Source organism: Cryptomeria japonica, chromosome 8 (assembly GCF_030272615.1).
Source record: "Cryptomeria japonica chromosome 8, Sugi_1.0, whole genome shotgun sequence".
NCBI lineage: Eukaryota > Viridiplantae > Streptophyta > Pinopsida > Cupressales > Cupressaceae > Cryptomeria > Cryptomeria japonica.
Genome location: NC_081412.1, coordinates 429,187,610 through 429,210,144, shown reverse-complemented (window position 1 = coordinate 429,210,144; position 22,535 = coordinate 429,187,610). Strand labels below are relative to the sequence as shown.

Sequence of the window (22,535 nt, the reverse complement as noted above, 5' to 3'; positions counted from 1 at the left end):
ACAACCTTGAATCCTGATTTATGAGAAGGTGGGAAATTGGATGAACCACAAACCAAACTTTTCTACCAATGCCATTGCTCCTTTAGATAGTCTCATGTGGAGTCCTCCTTGCAACAACCGGGTGAGATACATTGTGAACCCATCATTGACTCTCCTAAATGGTTGTTTTTCATGTAACCGCAACTGAGGATAACAATCATACACCTTGAGCTGTCCTTTCTTGATGCCTACCTCTCCTTTGCATATCAATCCTTTATACCTTATGTGCCTAGCTAATGCATATACTACATAGGCAATTCCTTGTGAGACGACATTACATGGTCTGCAATAATATCGGAGCCGGCGAATCACAATAAACAATAATCCAAGATAGCAATGTTTATAAGAAAATAACAATTTAACGATTTGGACAGTTTAGTAATAAAGCAATATAATTATAATGATTCGTAATTCTTTGGGATGGCAATCAAGATACCAAGTATATCAAGCTTTCGAACATGATGATCAACCGATTATGAAGTTGATCCACTTCAATAAATATGCTACTAATGATTGGAGTCTGTAATCATCCAACGTTGAATCGATAGCAATCATAGTATCGAACTACTAAATGATATCATATTCAATGAAAGGAATTATGGTGAAGTGTCTCTATATGAAGCGATTAGCAAAGAACCCCATTTATCTTTATTAAGGAGGCGACCAGAATTAAAGGTCGATAAGGTTGATTAAGATAGAAGACTAATGATCATTAAGATATGATATATTCAATAAAAGAAGCAGCGATTAAGAGTTATCAATAATCATTAGTATAAACCGATTGATAATGAAGAGATGCGATCTGTTATGAGACCTGTCTCTTGACATTCAAATGTTACAACTCTTCAATCTTGTAAGATATTTAATGAGGATCGAATCCATCCTCTCAAGCGTCGATTGTTTTTATTTCTTATTTCTTATTCCAGTTTGGAAGAGCTCATAGTGAGCAAGGCCGAAGGCCCAAGAATCAGGTGCATACACCAACCAAACGTATATCAGAGACAGCCCCACCATTATTGCAGGCATTCACTGCCAAAATCAGGAACAACATATTATACAACTGTTGCGAACATATAACTTAACACCAGGAACAGCAACGTATCATAGCAAGGTGGTACCAGTTTACATCTGCAGAGTCTCATTGGAATATCTGAGACAGCAGTTTATATAGCTTTACAGCTATCTTCTTCAGACAGATCATTGCATACACGTCATCGAACATATCAGGAAAAGCAGAGATAACCCATTTATAGATAACATAAGTGGCATTATACTTAGTTCACACACATATTGATCAAGATCATTTGCATACACCTAATTGTTAATTCAGATATAGCAGTGAGATTGACTTCATATCAAGTGGAAATCATTGTGTATCGAGTCATTCTTGTATTGTTTATTATTGTTTGTTTTATTTATGTAAGAACCCTTACTAACTTTGCCCTTAAATCATTGATTTCTACCCTTGGGAATTTTGTCAAACACTTGTCTTGCAAAGTCTGTACTTGCTGTTATGAGTTTTCTGTTTGTATTGTTTGGGTTTTGTACACTGCAATTAATGTTTTGAATGCCTCTAACCATGAAAGATTGACTAACAATGTCATAGAAATGATATGCCAATTGATTTTGATGCATATAAGTAACTAAAAATAACAATTACAGCTGCTTGACAAATCATCAAACACTTGGCATACAAACTAGAAATTATGTGGCAGCAGCATAATGAAGTTTTCATTAGTTATTCTCACACCAAATAGTTACGAAGGTATAACATGTAATTTCCAAAACTTATGACAGCAAAATTAGAGAACCTGATATGTAAAATGCTTGCTGCAAATGATGGTCTCCACTCTTCAATGGACTGCCAATTAAACACGTTCCTGCTGTAGCTACGAATAATTTGCCAATTAAATGCCTGATTTCTTAGTACTGTAGCACGTCACTATTCACGCCACTGTAGCGTTTCACTATTCACGGATTACTGTAGCGCGAGTACTGTAGCGTCTACTGTAGTGCGGTTACTGTAGCGTCTACTGTAGCGCGGGTACTGTAGCAACAATTGTATCTTGAAATGATTGCTTCAATTCTGATTTTTAATGGCTGCCAAATGAAACTGTAGGTCTGCAATTGATATATATTCGAAAATCTGCATACCCTAGATGTCTTCCCTTCTTTTTAAAGCCCAAATAGAACTCCAGAATGAAGCTCTCCTGAAATGCCAAATTCAGTGGATATTTCACCACCTCAAATGGTTGCAACACTGAAGAATTGTCGCTCTCCAATGGCTGACTGAATCAGAAACCCTTGGCTTCTTCTCCCAAGTTCATAACAAACAAATATCAATTCTTTGGATGGATGATATAAAATGAGCTCTTAAGTCCCTTTTTATTCTTTCTTATGAGAGCTCGAACACTTTCTTGGCCAATGTGGGATTAAAGACATATTCACACATTATAATATTAAAGTGACTTTATTATTATAAAGTTACTTTATAACTTTATAATAACATTAAAATATTTAAATAAATCACTTAAGTCACTTTTAATTAAATTAATTAAATATAAAGTCACCTTTTTTTATTTTATTTTATTTAATGACTTAATAAGAAATTAATTTAATCAATTTCTCCATATTTCTCCACTTAGCCTTTGGAGAATGTAAAGGCTAAGAACTCCACTGAGATGCTAAAAAGGTGGGGACATTACAGTCCGCCCTTCCTGAAATTGCTTGTCCTCAAGCAACTTCAACTCTGGATGCTGCAAAATCTCCTCATTCTCCCATGTCGCATCCTCTACTGATAGGTCCTTCCATTTCACCAAGTACTCTCTTTTAGTATGCCGCCTCAGGTTCCTTTCTCTGAAATCAATGATAGCCTCTGGCACCAATACCAATTTTCCCTCATCATCCAAGGGTGGTAGTACTGTAGAAGGCACAATGTGATGTCCTAGCGCCTTCTTGAGGCGTGACACATGAAAAACGTTGTGCACCTTGCTCTCCGCCGGCAAATCTAACTCATAAGCCACCTCTCCCACTTTCCTGATAATCCTAAATGGACCATAATATCGTGGCTTAAGTTTCTTGGCACCACTCTTCTTGAGAGAGGATTGACGGTAAGGCTGCAGCATAAGATACACCATATCTCCAACCTCAAAAGTCTGCTCAGTCCTCTTTTGATCTGCATACTGCTTCTGCTGATTCTGTGCCTTAGTTATATTATCCTTGAGAGTCTTAACAATGTCTTGACTCTCCTGTAATAAATCACCTGCATTGGGCACTCTACTGTCACTCAAAAGCAGATCCATAAAATTGGGTGCCTCATACCCATACAGGGCCATAAATGGTGACATCTGAATAGACATGTGATAAGTGGTATTGTAGCAATACTCACAGAGATAAATCCACTTTACCCATGCCTTCTATTGCCCTGCTATATAATTTCTGAGATATCCCTCCACCCATTTGTTCACTATCTCCGTCTGACCATCAGTCTGAGGGTGGTAGCTAGTACTCGGAGTGAGCTCTGTCGCACACAACCTGAATAGCTCCTGCCAAAAGTGACTCATAAACCTGCTGTCCCTGTCACTCACGATGCTCTGAGGTAAGCCATGTAATCTGAATATCTCCTTGAAGAACAACTCTGCCACCTGTGTAGCAGTGTATGTAGCAGTGATTGGAAAGAAGTGTGCAAACTTCATAAGGCGATCCACAACCACATATATGCAGTCCCTGCCTTGGGCTCTAGGCAGTCCTGTGATGAAGTCCATAGACAAACACTCCCACTTCCTATCAGGAATCGGAAGTGGCTGAAGTAAACCGGCTGGATAGGAGTGTTCTTGCTTATTTTGCTGGCAGGTGGGACACTCCCTAACATACTGAAGTACCTCTGCTTTGAGCCCTTTCCATGTGAAGCGCTCTCTAATCTACCGGTATGTCTTGTAGTAACCAGGATGTCCTGCCATAGGTGAATCATGAAAAGATTTCAGAACCATCCTCCTCACTGCTGATCCTGGAACCAAAAATATTCGCCCTTTGTAAATGATGAGCTCATTCACAAGGGTGTATCTGCTGTCCTGAATATTCCCATCTATGAATCCAGCTGCCCAAGTATCCTTTGCATACTTTGCAAGGATCAAGTGTCTCCAATCCTCCGATATGTCTGTCAATAGGCTCAAATGGGGCCTACGTGATAAGGCATCAGCAACTACATTTTGTGTCCCCTTAAAATATGTAATGTCAAAGTCATAGGACTGTAACTTGCTCACCCACTTTTGCTGCCTATCATTGAGATCTCGTTGCCCCAAAAAGTATTTTAGGCTATTATGGTCGGTTTTGATACAAAATTTGCTACCTACCAAATATTGCCTGAATTTAGCCAAAGCATGCATAATGGCTAACATCTCCTTATCATATATGCTGAAGCTCCGCTCTGGCCCTCTCAATTTTCTGCTCTCATAAGCAATAGGTTGCTTCTCCTGCATAAGCACCGCTCCAATGCCCTCCCCGGAAGCATCACAGTGTAGCTCAAAAGGTTTGCTGAAATCTGGTAATGCTAACACTGGACAAGAAGTCATCAACTCCTTAAATTTCTCAAAACACTCCTGTGCCTCAGGAGTCCACAAGAAAGCTCCCTTTCTCATCAAATTTGTCAAGGGTGCTGCATGCCTAGAATATCCATCCACAAACCTCCTGTAGAAACCATATAATCCTAGAAAGCCCCTCAACTGTGTAAGGTTCACCGGTGAAGGCCACTCCACAATGGCACGAATCTTTTCAGGATCCATGCGTACGCCCTCTGCACTGATGATGTGACCCAAGTACAACAACTTTGTCATGCCCAAATCACACTTCGACTCCTTTGCATACAAGGACTCTCTGCCCAATATATCCAACACTGTGTCAAGGTGAACCAAGTGCTCCTCCCAAGATCTACTGTACACCAAGATATCATCGAAGAAGACAAGTACAAATTTCCTCAACTGAGGATGGAAAACCCGATTCATTGTTGCCTGAAAAGTAGCAGGTGCGTTAGTTAGCCCAAATGGCATAACTACAAACTCAAAATGGCCACAATGACATCTAAAGGCTGTCTTCTCGATGTCCTGCTCTCTAACTCTAATCTGGTGATAACCTGATCTCAAATCTATCTTCGAGAAGAAGCAAGCTCCATGAAGCTCATCTATCAACTCATCGATCCTAGGAATGGGGTACCTGTTTTTAATTGTCTTCCTATTAAGCACCCTGTAATCAATGCACATCCTCAATGTCACATCCTTCTTCTTCACTAAGACCACTGAAGAAGCGAAAGGAGACTTACTTGGTCTAATGTGGCCCATAGCAAGTAACTCCTTTACGGTTTTCTCAATTTCATCCTTCAACCTCTTCGGATGCCTGTAAGGTGTAATCATGACGGGTTTAACCCCCTCCTCTAACTCAATGATGTGCTCAATACCCCTGTCTGGTGGTCTACCTGGTGGAATGTCACTGAACACCTTAGAGTGTTTAACTCTAAGCTCCTGAATATCAGGAGGATATTCAATCTTCTGCTGCCCCTCCTGTGATGGCATCAACATGCACTCTACTGCCCACTCTACCTGATCATGTCGAATCAATCTAGCCATCCTCCAGAAAGAAACCATCCTAAGATCACTGTCCCTGATTGCCTTAAGAATATGTGTCTTCCCATTCACTTTAAACCTCATCTCCATCTCCTTGAGGTTAAGAGTGAACTCCCCAATATCATGCAACCAACTCATCCCAAGGACTATATCTGTATCTCCCATAGGCACAACATAGAAATCTGCCTTAAAGTCATAATTATTAACTTTCAATGGGAGTCCAGTGATCTTACGATCACATTTGAGGACATAGCCATCAGCTACCCTCACTCTAATTCCCCCAAACTCCTTTGTTTGTATGCCACGCTTCTCCACCATCCTAGCATCAATGAAATTATGAGTGGCACCTGTATCAACCAAAGTTATAACTCGCTGTCCAGCAAGCACTCCTCTCATCCGGAATGACCCTTCCTGCCTAATACTTGTGAGACGAGCTTCCCTAAGTTGCCCATCTCCTTCCCCATCCTTGGACTCCATTTTAGTCAAGTTTTCAGCCTTGTCTTCCTCTTTTTCACCATCTATTTCCTCTATATCAGACTGCTGATCTGAATTATCTGATTTTGATTCCTCATAGTATGCCCACATAACTCTATTAGCTTTGCCCTTTGGTCTAAGAGGACAATCATGGTTTGCATCATAGGGTCCTTTACAGTAGAAACATAATTTTTTCTTCCTCAAATCATTTAATGTTTCTCTGTCAAAAGGTTCTGGAGTTTTATCTTTAGAATCATTTTTAAAATCAGTCCTCTCTGGTTTTTTATAAAATGGTTTGTTATCCTTACTAGAAGATGCTCCTTTGGACTGAAATTTGTTTGTTGGGACTGCATGTTCCATACTTCTTGCCTTTTTCATAGCTTCCTGTAAAGAAATAGGATCAAATGCCTTTATCCAACCTCTCAGTGGTTCGGATAGGCCCTCAATGAAAAGAACTATCAATCTACGCTCTGAAATGTTTGGCACCATGACTGCCAACCGCTGAAATTCACCAATGAAATACTCCAAGTTGCCTGTTTGTTTCAGTTGTGCTAAGTCCCGGAAGTAAACCTCTGGATCTTTCTTGTCAAATCTTTCAACCAACCTTTCCACGAAGTCCTGGTACTCTGTCACCTGATTATGCTGAAGTGTTACCATACCATGGTACCACCAATCATGTGCTACTCCCTCCAAATGCAAAGTGGCGTATTTGATAGCTTCAATCTCTGTCATTGGCCTCAGTGCCAAAAATGTGTCAAGCTTATGAATCCAAGCTTGAGCTGTCATCTTACCACTCTCATCAAATGTAGGCATAGTAAGCTTGCCTGTAACTCTATTTAGCTCACTATTTTGACCTCTAGGCCTCCTATCCTGTCTGAGTGACCTGTAATGCTCTCTCCTCTGATTAACAAATCTCTCGAATGTCATCCTCTCTCGCACCTGTGGAGTTAATAAATCCCATTCGTCATTCGCAGCCATGAGGATATCTGCGAACATCTCCTCTCCTGGTTCTCCTGTAGGTGCTACCTCAGGCTCATCTCTAATGAAGGTAGGACGTGTAGGCCTGTCTGCTGTCCTGGAATGAGTCCTATGAGCTCTAGGTGACCCCACTGCACTCTTGTTATCCCCTTGCTCCTGATTCTGTCTGTCTTGTGGGTTCATGCGCTCAATCATGGTGGTGAGTGCCTGCAAGGCCCGAGCCATCTGCTGCTGTCCTGTAGCCATTACTCTGAAAATTTTTCTTGTTTCTTGCTCCTCATTCCTATCGCCTCTGGGTGGGCTACCCCCTTGCCTGTCACCCATGGTGCCGGGCTGCCTGTCAAATTCTTGTTCCCTGTCAAACAAAGCTCGCCTGTGAGTGTAATATCTGTGAGAGCCAACCTTAGGCGGTTGCATGTGATTGCTAAACCCTCAGGATGGCAGGATTTAGCTCTGATACCAATGTAAGAACCCTTACTAACTTTGCCCTTAAATCATTGATTTCTACCCTTGGGAATTTTGTCAAACACTTGTCTTGCAAAGTCTGTACTTGCTGTTATGAGTTTTCTGTTTGTATTGTTTGGGTCTTGTACACTGCAATTAATGTTTTGAATGCCTCTAACCATGAAAGATTGACTAACAATGTCATAGAAATGATATGCCAATTGATTTTGATGCATATAAGTAACTAAAAATAACAACTACAACTGCTTGACAAATCATCAAACACTTGGCATGCAAACTAGAAATTATGTGGCAGCAGCATAATGAAGTTTTCATTAGTTATTCTCACACCAAATAGTTACAAAGGTATAACATGTAATTTCCAAAACTTATGACAGCAAAATTAGAGAACCTGATATGTAAAATGCTTGCTGCAAATGATGGTCTCCACTCTTCAATGGACTGCCAATTAAACACGTTCCTTCTGTAGCTACGAATAATTTGCCAATTAAATGCCTGATTTCTTAGTACTGTAGCACGTCACTATTCACGCCACTGTAGCGTTTCACTATTCACGGATTACTGTAGCGCGAGTACTGTACCGTCTACTTTAGCGCGGTTACTGTAGCGCAGGTACTGTAGCAGCAATTGTATCTTGAAATGATTGCTTCAATTCTGATTTTTAATGGCTGCCAAATGAAACTGTAGGTCTGCAATTGATATATATTCGAAAATCTGCATACCCTAGATGTCTTCCCTTCTTTTTAAAGCCCAAATAGAACTCCAGAATGAAGCTCTCCTGAAATGCCAAATTCAGTGGATATTTCATCACCTCAAATGGTTGCAACACTGAAGAATTGTCGCTCTCCAATGGCTGACTGAATCAGAAACCCTTGGCTTCTTCTCCCAAGTTCATAACAAACAAATATCAATTCTCTGGATGGATGATATAAAATGAGCTCTTAAGTCCCTTTTTATTCTTTCTTATGAGAGCTCGAACACTTTCTTGGCCAATGTGGGATTAAAGACATATTCACACATTATAATATTAAAGTGACTTTATTATTATAAAGTTACTTTATAACTTTATAATAACATTAAAATATTTAAATAAATCACTTAAGTCACTTTTAATTAAATTAATTAAATATAAAGTCACCTTTTTTTATTTTATTTTATTTAATGACTTAATAAGAAATTAATTTAATCAATTTCTCCTTATTTCTCCACTTAGCCTTCGGAGAATGTAAAGGCTAAGAACTCCACTGAGATGCTAAAAAGGTGGGGACATTACAATTTAATAGTGAAATTGAAGAAAGAAGTCTCTTGCAATTGATTATTATAAGTTGAATGTTCCTACATAAATAATAACATAAGGGGACATTACAATCCCCTCTCTCTTCCCCCCATATCTCTCCCTCTTTCTATATACATCTCTACCTCTCCCTCCCTCTCACTCTATTGCAAACATAACATGAACTTGTTGGTAATGGAATTTGATTCTCTTCTCAATTTAAAGGTTATTTTTAGTCATGTTTGAATTCCTTCAAGTAGATGCATAATTATTTGAAGCTATCACTTCTCCATTGAGACCATTGTTGCCCAAAAAATATCATTTTCTAAATTAACATATGTATAAAAATAGACCAAAATTTTCACTAATTGACTTTCTACACCTTTTGAGCGTACCCATTGCATACCAATATGCAATTACTAGTTAATATATATCACAAAAAATTTAGAAACCAAAAAAACCACATACCATATGATAATCCATTGAAGATTGTAATTCAGCCCTATAATTTGTCTATGTGAAACAACTCACATTGTTATTCTACCGACCAAAAATAAACTGCATAAAACAACTGAAATCAGTGTTATCGAAATACATTTAGGGTATTATTTGATAAATATGCATTCATGTGTAGAATTGTTTTGGAAGCGCCACATAACTGTCAGATTCGTGCGGGTTTGGCAACTGTGTGATGGAAGTTCTTCAACCACAAAAATGACGAATCCTGGTCAAATCCACAGAAAATTTGAGTCCAAATCTGGTTTGGGGATATTTCGTGCCTGGAATTGGCATGATTTCCTGCCAATTCGGCAATATAGGGTATATCTCAATACACCGTCACTGTTTTGATTAAATTTAACTCCAATCACCAATTCTCAGCATGAACTCACCAAAAGCCACTCAATTCTTGTCACTTGATTTCTCAAAATTGTGCCTAGTCTGTCTCATTGTCTTAGCCGACTGAATGCCTTCTCACCTACGAATTCGATTGTGTAAAGAATTTATTCCTCATACAAGCTAGTTTGGGTCTCAAAACAATTAAGGGATGAACTCTTTCAAGAAAAGACAAAATCTTTGCCAAGATTCTAAAGACACGTTAAGCAGGATACTAGGTCTCCAGTTCTTAATCTGCTGCTTGTCCCCTTAGGTACTAATTTGACAATTATGTTGTTCCTATGATCCTCTAATTTCCCTACTTCAAGAACCTCCATATAAAACCTGAGAAAATATTCAATTATCCATTCCTCATTGACTTTATAGAACTAGTTAATTTAAAGGAGCAGAGAAAAACATATAATTAACACAAAACAGTAGAAAGAAAATAACACAAACACACGCGACACAGCATATTATGTGGTTCACCATAACTGGCTACATCCATGGGGAAGCAGGGAAAATCATCTATTCACCGATATCCAGTACATAGCCCTTTATACATTCATATGCAGAAACCAGAAGGTCATGGGAGAAGCCGAAAAGGTCATGTGATCGTTGAACTTCACATTCACAACAATCTCCCACCTAAAGTCCAACTGGTAAAGCCATGCAATATGACATCCCCTGTGTTTCCACTTCTAAATTCACATTACAACCAGGTGCATCAAAGATTTTAGTTTTGCTGGACTCTGTTCGAGAACACTTTGAATGAGTCTTTTCCAAACTATGTCAATATCAATAAAACCTAGCAGCTGATTATCATTCTGAAACATAATAGTGCCCTTAGTACACTTCTTTGAATCATCCTTTTCCAGCCTTGCTGCTTCTTGGTTGACCACAAGGACCATGCCAATACCCATATTGAAGGTCCGCTGCATCTTAGAGTCCAAAATGTAAAGTTTTATTCAATTGCAATAAAAGAACAAATTATATATGTGAGAATTTTATATGATTATATTGTCTGATAATCTGATTGTTTTGTTGCAGGCTGAAGGAGAGAGATCATTAATATTTTTATATATCTTCAAGGTTACCCCGAGTTTCCGGGACGGGGACGGCAGGGGACGGCGGGACGCGTTTCCGGGACGGCAAATTTTTTTGCCAAATTTGGGGACGGCGGGGGACGGCAAAGGGGACGGCTATTAAAATATAGGAAATATTTAAAATATATAGGAAAATTTCAAAATTCTAAATGTTCATTATGAAAACATGGATAAAGCATGCATACATACATTATATTCATATGAAAACAATAAAACATGGAAATGGCATGTGTATGATACTATGAAAAGTTGAAGGCATTTTAGAATGTAAATTCTGAACATACAACATTGTTAATACTCAATAGACAATATGCAATTATGCATTCATAAATCAGAATTTCAATTCATTCACATTGTCAATATGCATATCATAATAGATATTAAAGAAATAACATACAAAATGTCAAAACAAAGAGGTTAAATTTTCCCTACTTCTATCGACGCGGTTTCCCCCCATATTTTTCAACGGGGGTTTGGGGGCAGCGCCCCCAAGGTGGGGTCAAGGGGCAGCGCCCCTTGCGCGCTCCCTGTCGCGATACAGGGCGGGGTCGAGGGGCAGTGCCCCGCGAGGCCAAAAAAACTTATTCATTCATAAAGGTGTTGGGTGTTATTTTTCTATTAACTCGCCGAGTTTGGCGATTTTCTAATCTCTGTGTCAAAATGCCCAAAGGCTACACTGCTACCATATAGTTTCATTGTCAAAATTATGAATTAAATTAATGTTATCTTTTAATTTTTTTATTTTTACTAACAATTTGAATTAATAAGGGGCCTATATTAGAAAAAATTTTAAAAAATTTGAAAATACAACTTTTTTTAGTTTTTTAATATTTATTAATGGCCTTAGATAAGGGGGACGTCTAGCCGTCCCCGGGACGGATTGGGGACGTCCCCAGCCATCCCCGAGATGTACGGACGTCCCCCAAGGCTAGGGCAGGCGTCCCCCCGTTTCGGGGACGTCCCCTAAAAATATAGGGCAATTTGGGGACGGGGGGAAACGTCCCCTGGCCGTCCCCAAGTCCCCGAAACGTCCCCAAGACGGGGACGGGGGTTTTCAGGTCGGGGACGCGTCCCCGGGTAACTCTGTATATCTTCTCCAAATGATTCATGTCGGGCTTTATATGTTTTAGAAGACCGGTCAATAGATGTCTTGACCGGTCATGTCTTTTTAGACATGACCGATCAAGGCACCTATTGATCGGTGTCTTTCCATATTGCACATCCCGATTTCGGTTATGTTTGGTAACTAACATTTAATACTTAAACACTCGGTTGAAACGGTGTTAGTTATGATGCTTTGTTAATACCCCGATAGCATATTAATGCCGATTCATAAATGAATCGACATTAATATGCTATTGGGTTATTAGCCCGATAGCATTTAGATCGACGCTTAACTATGTTAAGCAAGTCGTCGATCTAATCCATCTTTATCCAATGCCAATATCATAATCATGATCAATGTTACAATCTGATAAACATATTCAGTTCGGAAAGCATAAATCAGATAATCTAATAGCATAGATGAATAAACCATAACAGAATAAAGGAGATTAACGGGTTAGAGAAGTCTTATCTTGCAGAAGCTACTAATGCATTAACACAAAATACCTCCATTCTTTTGTATCCATTTAAATGTGTTAGGCACGTCCCACATGTCTGTAGACACAACAGCTCCAAGTCCTTTTGGAAATATATGAGGAATGTTGTCAGTGAAGCCCCCTCCAGTAATATGAGTGATCCCTTTCACTCCTCTACTCAGAACCTCTTCGACGTATATAACAGTTGGAGCCATCAATGCTTCTCCCAATGTAACTTGTTCATTTTCACTTCCAAGAAGTGGATCATTCAGAAATAGACCGCTTTGTGCTAAAACCCTTCGGACAAGAGAAAATCCATTTGAGTGTACTCCACTTGATTAAAGCCCAATTGGAACATCACCAACTGTAATTTTCTTGTCATCTATGACAGCATCCTTCTCAACCGTCTTAACTACTTTGCTGATCATTTCTTGTTCTTGGCTCCTCCATGTCGACGAGTTTTTATGCACTTATACACAAAATAAAATACCAATGTATCTTATCCTTTTTTGAACAAAATCTCCTCAAATGCTGAACTAAGTGATCACTTGAGGTGACTCCAAGGTTCCAAATGTCAGGTCTTGAGGTGTGGATAGCTTCAATGGTTGATGTGATTGCTAGTAATCCGAAGGAAACTTACGTAGTTGTTCTTAGGAGATGAATCACTCAAGGCAAAAGAACACCCTATGAGTCTAGCTTCAAATGATCTTTGATGACGCACTTTACTTACTACTCCTTATGATTGCTTGATAAAAAAATGCAAAATGATTAAAGGGGTTATCTCCGACTGCTGCAATTGTGCACCTAACATTTCATGATACAGTTCATGGTTTGATTGCAACATCACAGGTCATAGTGATGGTTATCTCTGACCGTTGCGATTGTGTGCCTAACATTTCATGTTACAGTTCATGGTTTGATCGCAACATCATGACTTCCCCTAGCGGTCTAAGTTGATAGTTGCGAACCTACACCCGAGCACTTAATGTCATCTTTGACAGTCCATCACAACATCACAACTTCCTCTCGTGGTTAACCCTAACCGTTGCAATCTTGCACCTAACAGTTTATGCGACTTGGAGTGCACGTCAAAGTCAAGACCTGGGAATGCTAAACTAGACCTGGGAATGCAAGACAATGGACAATTTTAGTGAAATTCAACTAGACTTTGCTTTGACATGCAAAGAACAACTTTACAAAGCTAGTGCGATCTTCTAAGGCAAGCAAATGATATTCAAATCACCACCACCAACATAGACACCATCAAAGTGATGCAATGGGCGAGTAGTAATCGAAGTTAAGCTCAATTAAAGAGTTCAATTGACCATGCAAAGTATTTAACAATCAGCCAAATACAAGTAGTATGAACATGCAATTTTCACCATCAATCATGCACAATGACTCCATTTAACTAAAACACGTAAGCAATTTTTTTTTTTTTTTTGACTTGAGAAGATAGATAACCATGCAAATACTCCAAGATAAAATATAAAATCACCAAGCTTTAATGTCTTATATTAATCTGGCAGCAATGTAGCAACAATTCTCCAAAATCTCTTATTCTACTGCTACTTCTAATTACTCACTATTTGTCTGCTAATTATTGATCAACTACTAGCTATTAACCTTTTTAAATGAGAGAGTGGAGTCTTATATAATGCTCTCAATACACTTTAATGATTCATTGATTCTCAAATCAATAGCCTAGATCTTACAATAAAACCCCAATTAGGGTTTGTTACAATGAACTCCATTCTGACCAATGAAATAATTACAATGAATTGGACACATGCCCATCTCGATTTCTAACCAGTGATCCCATAATGTCCCTACTGCATGAGCTTCTGTGTACAACTAGAGAACATGTTGAATTAGCTATTCCTTATTGATTTTGTAGAACTCTACCGGTAAGCCATTCCACTCCGGAGACACTCTTATCTTGTGATGATAGTTTCCAGCTTTAGGCATTACTTATTCAAATCTTATGGGCGCAGCTTTTTCTCTTTTCCTCAATTTCTTCATTAGTACCATTGGAGGAGAAGAGGTTTTTATAATATTATAAGAAGACGTGATTTTCTCTGTGTTTCTGTCGTGAGTTCAGTTTCAACCTGAATTGCTTAAACCGTTTCTCTAGTATGTTTGGCTTTCAATTTCAAAACACAAAGCAATTAAATGATATGTGAATTCATGGTTGATTCATGCTTGGCAACAAACGCTGCAGCATAACAGCTTCATCTTAAACTGATTGATTCAGAGCAATATGAGCTGTGATCGTTAGTTTTCCTGATTATTGTCTACACAAATACGCATGCTGTGTATCTTTTATAATTTACTGCGATAAGCTTAAGCATTTTTCTGTTGTAATGTTCAAACTGTATTGGAGGTCGAAAATTCCTTAATATATTTTCCATAATATTAATTTTTTATTTTTTAGTCATTGCTTTATAATTCTCGAAAAAATCATCTTTTGATTTTCTATTCTGTTTAATTCTCAGCAACAGCAGCAACGCATTTTGCCACAGAAGTTGTATTCAGCAGACCGTGCAATGAAGAACTTGTCAGCCATATCGACCATAAATGTTCTTCCTTTTTCACGACTATTCCTTGTTGGTACTGAAGATGGTTATCTGAAAGTTTGTTGCTAGTCTTAATGCAAATGAAAGATGAAAGCAAGCACTGAATCTTGGAAGGTCCAAACTGACTCGTAAAAGTAAATGGTTTTCTCCAATTATATCAGCCGACCCCGACCGTGTCTGAACATACTTGATCACAGAATGCCACCTGCATACATATGCCAAAAGATTTTTTCCTTGATTTTGTGGCTGTTTTGTTTCGGGTTTTGTCCACATGAACTTTAGGATTGACTTTTTCCATCTACCACTTCATAAAATAAGTGTACTTTATAATTAGTAATAAAGATACTTATTCATTAAAAAAATCTAATTGATGATGTGTACCAGAAACCCTTTTGTACACTATTATATTGTGTTATTTGTATTAAATTAATGGCTTTTTAAGCTATTTGAGTACATCAGAGATTTTGATTAGGCTGTTAAAGGATGTTATTGATCAAAGCCTTGGTATTAATGTTTCCAGATTATCATGTACATAACCTTTTATTTATGACACAACCCCGAGGCCAAGCTTTTAATGTTGAATGATAAGGCTTTACGAGGATGCGATCAAGTGTTCAATTAAGAATATTGGTGTAGTAGTTAGTGGCCCATGTATTAGATGGTTCATGGCCGGTGATTACACTTACATACTACATCAAGCTCGTATTAATGCGAATTTTATGTCAGTCTGTTCAAGTTTGTGAGTCTTCCTTGCACAAAAAAACATATTGACCCACATAATTATGTTTTGGGTTTTATTGTGAATTTAATATTTCTCGATTGTACATTAGAAGACTAATAATGTTATCATCTCAACATAAATCCACATAATTTTTGGATAGAACTTTGGAGAATGATGTTATTCTTGTGGTAACTATGATTTTCCTCATCTTATGAGTTAAATGGCCAATTGAAATCTAGCAATAATCCTCCTCTTGTACATTGTGTTTGTGTGTATTTAGTATTGGCTTCTTAAGTTATTCTATTAAATCAAGAGATATTGATTATTGTCTAAAATGATGTTATTGAAAACTAAAATCAAAGTTTTGGTTAGTTTGATATTAATGTTTTGAGGGTGTCATGTACATAACCATTTATTCAATTATTGTCTGGAAGGGTGCTATTTGGTACTAACCATTTGTTCAATTATTGTCTGAAAGGGTGTTATTTAGTACTAAAATCAAAGTTTTTGGTTAATTTGGTATTAATGTTTTAAGGGTATCATGTGCATAATCATTTATTCAAGACATTGTTTATTGAGCCATATGACCTTGCTCTAAATGGTAAGACTTATAAGAATATAATAAAATCTTGTATTTTCTTGTATTAAAGTAATGTTGATTATGACAGCTTGGAAACTCACGACTCATTGAAACTCAACAAATTTGAGTTTGATTTAAATTTGATGACTCGGCAAATAAAAAAAAAGATCACTTTTTTTAAAAAGCATAAGTTTCACACAAAATGCATTTACAGAATATATCAATTGAGCATAGAAGAGTGTATTGTAATAAAATTGTATCCCTTTACAATTTCACACTTTGGACCCACTTTGGTGGTTATGCCTAATGTACTTGGTTCATGTCTGATTGTGCTCAGTTTTGAGACCATTTTTGGAAACTTGGTGCAATCCCCTTACCTATGACCTTTATTTTGACTCAAATTGTTGGGATTAGGGTGCTCAATGCACTTGTTTGGTGGACTAGGGTGCCTAATGCCCCTAACCAAGCAGTTTGGCCCCAAATTTTAAATCATAACAGTTGGCTTAGTTAGTAATGGAAAATTGGTTCGTGATATCGGCCTTCCCTAAAATCAAATCTAAAAATGTGTAAGTTGCATATAAATATGACTCCCTCTCATTTGAATTGGAACTAAGAAGCATTATCATCTGATATGCATTCAATCAAAGCATATTCAAGGCATCTGAGCATAAGTCTACAACCAAGGACTCAAGAATTTAAGTTTCAACAATCACGATCAAGTTTTATGTGTTCATAATAGAGGTGTGCATTCACACCACTCAAGCAACATCAAGTCTCATTTGAGACTTCAAGCCAAAGCTTTCATATCTAAGTTAATTTATATCAATTCAAGCATTTTCATTAAGGTAATAGCCTCTATCCTTTTTGAGGATAATTGTTGTAGTGGAGGTGTAAACACCAACACGAGGTTTGACGTAGGCAAGCCACAATACAAGACAACTATTTTTTTCCATTTTCATGTGTGTAGGTTCAGATTTGACTATAAAAAGTGCTACAAGTGTGAAGAGAAAACAACAAATGATCTTTGACTTTGACACTTGGACTAGGGTGCCCTCCAACCGTATTCGGTACTTTTTAGCTAATTTTTGGAAAGATAGAGCTACAAGAACTCCTAATCTGAAATGTAAAACTTATTTATTTAAACACCCTCAAATTGGGGCACCCAGTATAATAGTCTTGCATTTTCAGACCTAAACATTTCACTATTATTGCTCAAAGTTATCGATTTCATATAATTTAACCTAGTTCATTTATATACATTGCCCAAACTCAAATCCATTACACTCAAAAAGGAATCAGAAACCCTTAGTGTTTAACTCTCTTATTAGGATTGTAGCTAAACCTAGTTTATGATTTTTAAATGAGATGCCATGAAAATTTAAGATTTTAGTTTGCACTCCTCAACTAGGATCTCATTTTTCACCATTTCAAAGATAGCATTGGGGTGTTTCATATTATATTTGAATTTTAAAAAACTCACATCATGTGAATACAATAATTGATCTACATTATATTGTTAAAAATTCATCATAAAAAATACAACTCCATGATGTCATAACAATTGTACTTTATTTCCTCATATAAACCTTAGGGATCATATTGTGTGTAGTTGGGTACAGCTTTACCCTCAAGTTAGAAGACAATGAAATTCCTTGGGCTCAACATCATTAGATGACATTTGATTCTGTTGTTTGTTGCAAATTACCAAAGTTGTTTTCTATAAATATAGAGTTCTCATCCAAGTCAATAGTCCAGTTGTTATATGAATCAATGTCATCCAATTCAATAGTCTAGTTGCTATATGAATCAATGTCATCCGAGTCAATTAGCTCATGACTAGTGCCTTCTTTTCTCAAATGAAGAAAAATGTAGTGTATGAAGACAATGTAAATGTGGTGACTTTCTATTAACTCAATGTCATTCTTCATTTAATGGTTTTAAATAGGCTTTGATTATCTTCACGTTCATAAGCTACAAGGTTGCTTCTCTTTTCTTTTTTTCAAGTGTTGGGTAAACATTTTAATGTGACTGGTGACGGTGGCACAAAATGCCCTTCGGTACTACATGAAACATTTTTTACTTAGAGCTATGAACAAGTGAGATCACAAATGGGGGACTTCATCCCCATTTAACATAGCTAAGGTTTAAGCTTCTAAGAACATGGGATCAATAATGTCATAAGTCTACAATCACAATGGCCCAACGGGGGATTGAACCTTGGTGGGCACATCATCACCACATAACCGACACACTATAGGAAGAACACTTAGAGGGTTATCTTTTGAATATTCGAGGCCTTTTAGTTTCAATCTTTTCATCAAATACCTACAAAAGAGACATTCACAAATTTGTAAGGAATAATTGTAGTGTAATATAAGTTACTCTAAGGAGTAATCTAGGAGAAAGTTTAGCCTATCTTATTCCCATAGGCTAAAGTCGACAATGAGGGAATAATTTGAATAGATTATTTAATATTATTCAATAAAGTACATTTTAAGGGTAATGTTATCTAATTAATTTAATAAAGTGTTATAAAGTGGCTTATGCAAAATATTAAAAGATGATTTTTATTCTCAGAACACATGAATTATTTTATGTAGGAAATTAAAAAGGTTTTCGAGAATGTTCTACGGGTTGGATAAAAAAAATATTTTGGAGCTCAATTTTACTATGCTAGGTTATATTTTATATTGTAAAATGTTGAGAGCTTCTTGGGAGTTGAAACACTAGCACAAAAATGTCATGTCCCTTCCCTAAAAATAGTACAACAAGGTTGGTTGTCCTAAAAAACAAATCAGGAGTTACATATAATCTAGAAAAGATTTTAAGATGATTTTGTAAAATCTGATTTACATGTTATTTGAATTATTTTGGAGCCAAAAGTTAGCATGGGCTTTTGAGGAGCATCATGGCATGTGAAAAGGCACTTTGAAAGAGAAAGACAACTATAGACAAATGGAAAATAGAAAATGAATGTGAAGAGGTGACCAATGGGAGCCTCTTTCTTGGTAATACACGCCTCTTCCCCTTCTTCACGTGGATTTGAGCCCGAAGATTGTGTTTGAGAAGTTTTATATATATTTGGCTTTGGTTTGCAACTTTGGATCCATTCTATCTTGTTCATTCTAACTAGCTTATGTTGTATTTCTTCAAAGGTTGACAAACTAATGAAGAGCGATCTCTGAGGTTGATTAACCAAGGAGATTGAGGCTCAAAGGTAGTGGTCCCAAGGGTCTCCAAGGTCAATCTCATCTAGAGGTTGTATGGTTGCTTAATACTTTCAATTTGCAGTGTTTTCTCCAACAACTTGTAAGTGTTTTGTAGGGGATTTGAGTGCATAGTTTACAGGTTTGGTTTCAGATTTGTATTGTTGTTAATAACACATATTTTTGTTCTTGGTTGTTGTTAGATTGTCATTTCATGTATTCTGATATTATGATAAAGTGAGGATTTTGGAGAAGTTTCAATGGAAGTTGTAGTTGTTTCTTGTGTGTTTGGAGATCAAAGAGTGGGAGTTTGTTCTTGTATTTTGTAGCAGATGTTCATTGTTGTTATCTAATGTTTTGGATAGAAAAATGAATGTAAAATCATTTTCAAATATGTTATAAAAAAATCTACATCAGTTGCATTAAGTTGGGTTTCCATTTGTTATATTTTTGGAGGTCATTTCAGTATATCCAATTTGTCTATTTTCAAATTTACGCAAATCTGATTTTAAGATTAAAAGAAATCATTTATTCTGATTTATATATTTAAAAAGGTGACATTACATGTGGTATCAAAGTTGTGATCTTGCCACCGCAAGGGTATAATGTTATTGATGCTTCTTAGTGACAAAGAAATCAAATATCTAAGGCAAGAGCAAAACATGGTTGAAGATGGAAGAGGGAAGCAAAAAGAAGATGATAAAGAACAAAGTTTTTTTGCAACTATAAATAAACTAGCCTTGGTGGTGGAGCAAATGTGGTCCAACAAAATAAAAAGAGTTCTGAATACAATAGATCAGTAGGAAGTTTCACAAAAGGGAGCAGATCAAATCATGAATTCAAAGAGAACCAAGGACATTTTCCTAGCTAATAATGAAGAAGTGGGAGCTGCTCCTACTAACTAAGTAGGAATTTCTCCAATTGAGGCAGCTTCCAGATAGTTTGAAAACCAAGCCAAACAATCAAATGCTTTCAAAGAAACCATTCCATTTGAGAGATTCATGGAGATTCATGAGAATGATCAAAGGAGGAGAGAGCCAAACCATAGTGGAAAAGAGCTTAAGAGTAGGTTGAGTAAGCTTCCAGCTTTGACCTTTGATGGAACAAATAAGATCTCTACTAGAGCTTGGTCACAAAAATTAGAAATATTTTTCACCCTCAATCCTATGAAGGAAAAAGAATCTATTACGTTTGTGACATTACATCTTGAAGGAGCAACTTATGATTGGTGATACCACAATATGACCACACAGTCATACTTAGGTAAACATTTTTGATGATTTAAGTCAAAGATTGAATGATAAATTCAAGTTAAAGGATAAAGAAGAGTCTTTTAAAGAGTTCAACTTGAAGCAAACAAACTCTATCAATGAGCATGTTGAGAATTTTCAAAAGATTGTTATTATGGTTCTAGACATGTCTGAAAAGAGGATTATATACCTTTCTTGAGGGTCTTGAAGAATCTGTAAGGAGTTTGATTAACTTTCTCACCTCAACCTTGTAGGAAGCAATCAAAAGAAGGTTGTGACTAGAGGTTTCTATGCCCAAAAAAGTTGTTGCTCGTTCATTGAAAGCACAAAATTCTTGGCAACAAAAAGGGAGTTTTCAAAAAAAGACTTCCTTGATTCCTGCACCCAAGAATGTGCCAAATACTACCAGTAAGAAGGTTGATGAAGTGACCAAGTCCAAGCTCTAAAGGAAAAAGTTTGCTTCACTTGTCGAGAACCATGGGCTCTAGGACATCAATGTTTGTGTAAGGGATAATTACATTTCATTAAAGTAGTTTTAGATTCTAATATGGATGATGATGAAGATTTTTATGATACCAAAGAAGAAGTAGAAGCGGAGGAAGATAAATAAATTGAGGAAGTTACTATAGAAGTCTTATGTGGAGCTCCTAGATATCATCCATTTAGAGTACAAGGAATTGTAGTTCATCGGAGGAAAACCGTTCTTATTGATAGTGGGGTAACCACAACTTTATTGATGAGGGATATGTTCTTAAAGAGGGTTGAAGATAGAAGAATTTGAAGGGTTCAATGTCACTGTTGTTGACGGTTTCACCATACCTTGAACTTGTGTTGTTTGACAACTCAAAATGGCTTTGTGAGAATATGAGTTGTGCAATGATTTTTATATGGTGGGAATTGGAGAGAATGGCATTGTTTTGGGTGTTCAATAGCTACACTCTAATGGAGGCTACCATACAAACCACCAAACCATGGAGTTCAAATTCCATTCCAATGGGAAGGAGATATTGTTGAGCAGCCTATCAAATGCAGCTCCTAGAGTGGTTTCTACCAAGATGATAGAAATGACTTTTTAGAGAGGACAAGTAGCATGGATAGCATAGATTATAGGGCATTGAACAAGAAGACCATCAAGAATAGATATCCCATTTTGAGAATAGACAAACTCATTGATGAGTTGCATAGAGTAGTATACTTTCTATTGGTTAAGAGATTTATCTCCTTGAAAATTATATAATAAGACTCTTTGCCCAAGATTGATACCAAATTTGTCAATCAACAATTTGGTAAACTATTAACTAGTTTCCCTCCAAATTTTAGAAAGGTACAACTCCCTTCATCTAATCACAATTTTGATTTTTAAAAGTTTTAAACTTGGATATACTTTTAACTAGAAAGCAGTAAAGGTGCTTAACATTTATCCATCACCATGTAACAAATGTGAAAGAGAATGCTTAAAATAAACAAAATGATAACTTCAAAATTCCAATTCCAAGCTCATAAGCTATTTAATTTTAAAAAACAAATTTGCCATCAACATCAATGCACAAATTGATAATCAACAAATGAATAAAGAAACTAAAATTTAACCATTAACTAAATTCCAAAGATAATGAAGATCATCGATGCAAATGCCAACATTTTAAATAATGTGGTATTCAATTTTCTCAAATAAAAAAATTTAGAATAAAACACAACCATTCAAATTGAATGCACATAAACAAAAAAATCTTAGAAAAACCAACAATAACTTCATCGATCCTCTAATTTGATTGTGTCTCACTCTTATATCAAAGTGT

At 36.8% G+C, this 22,535-nt stretch overlaps 1 protein-coding gene across 2 annotated transcripts in view; it reads left to right on the top strand.

Annotated features, from left to right (window-relative positions):
* LOC131067848 (protein GFS12) overlaps positions 1–15,346 on the top strand; it is a 241,869-nt gene extending 226,523 nt beyond the window's left edge. For both annotated transcript variants that reach the window (XM_058003020.2, XM_058003019.2), the window contains exon 17: positions 14,899–15,346. In XM_058003020.2, the coding sequence (XP_057859003.2) occupies positions 14,899–15,048 (150 nt within the window). In that variant the 3' untranslated portion in view covers positions 15,049–15,346. The remainder of the gene's footprint in view (positions 1–14,898) is intronic.
* The last annotated feature ends 7,189 nt before the right edge of the window (positions 15,347–22,535 follow it).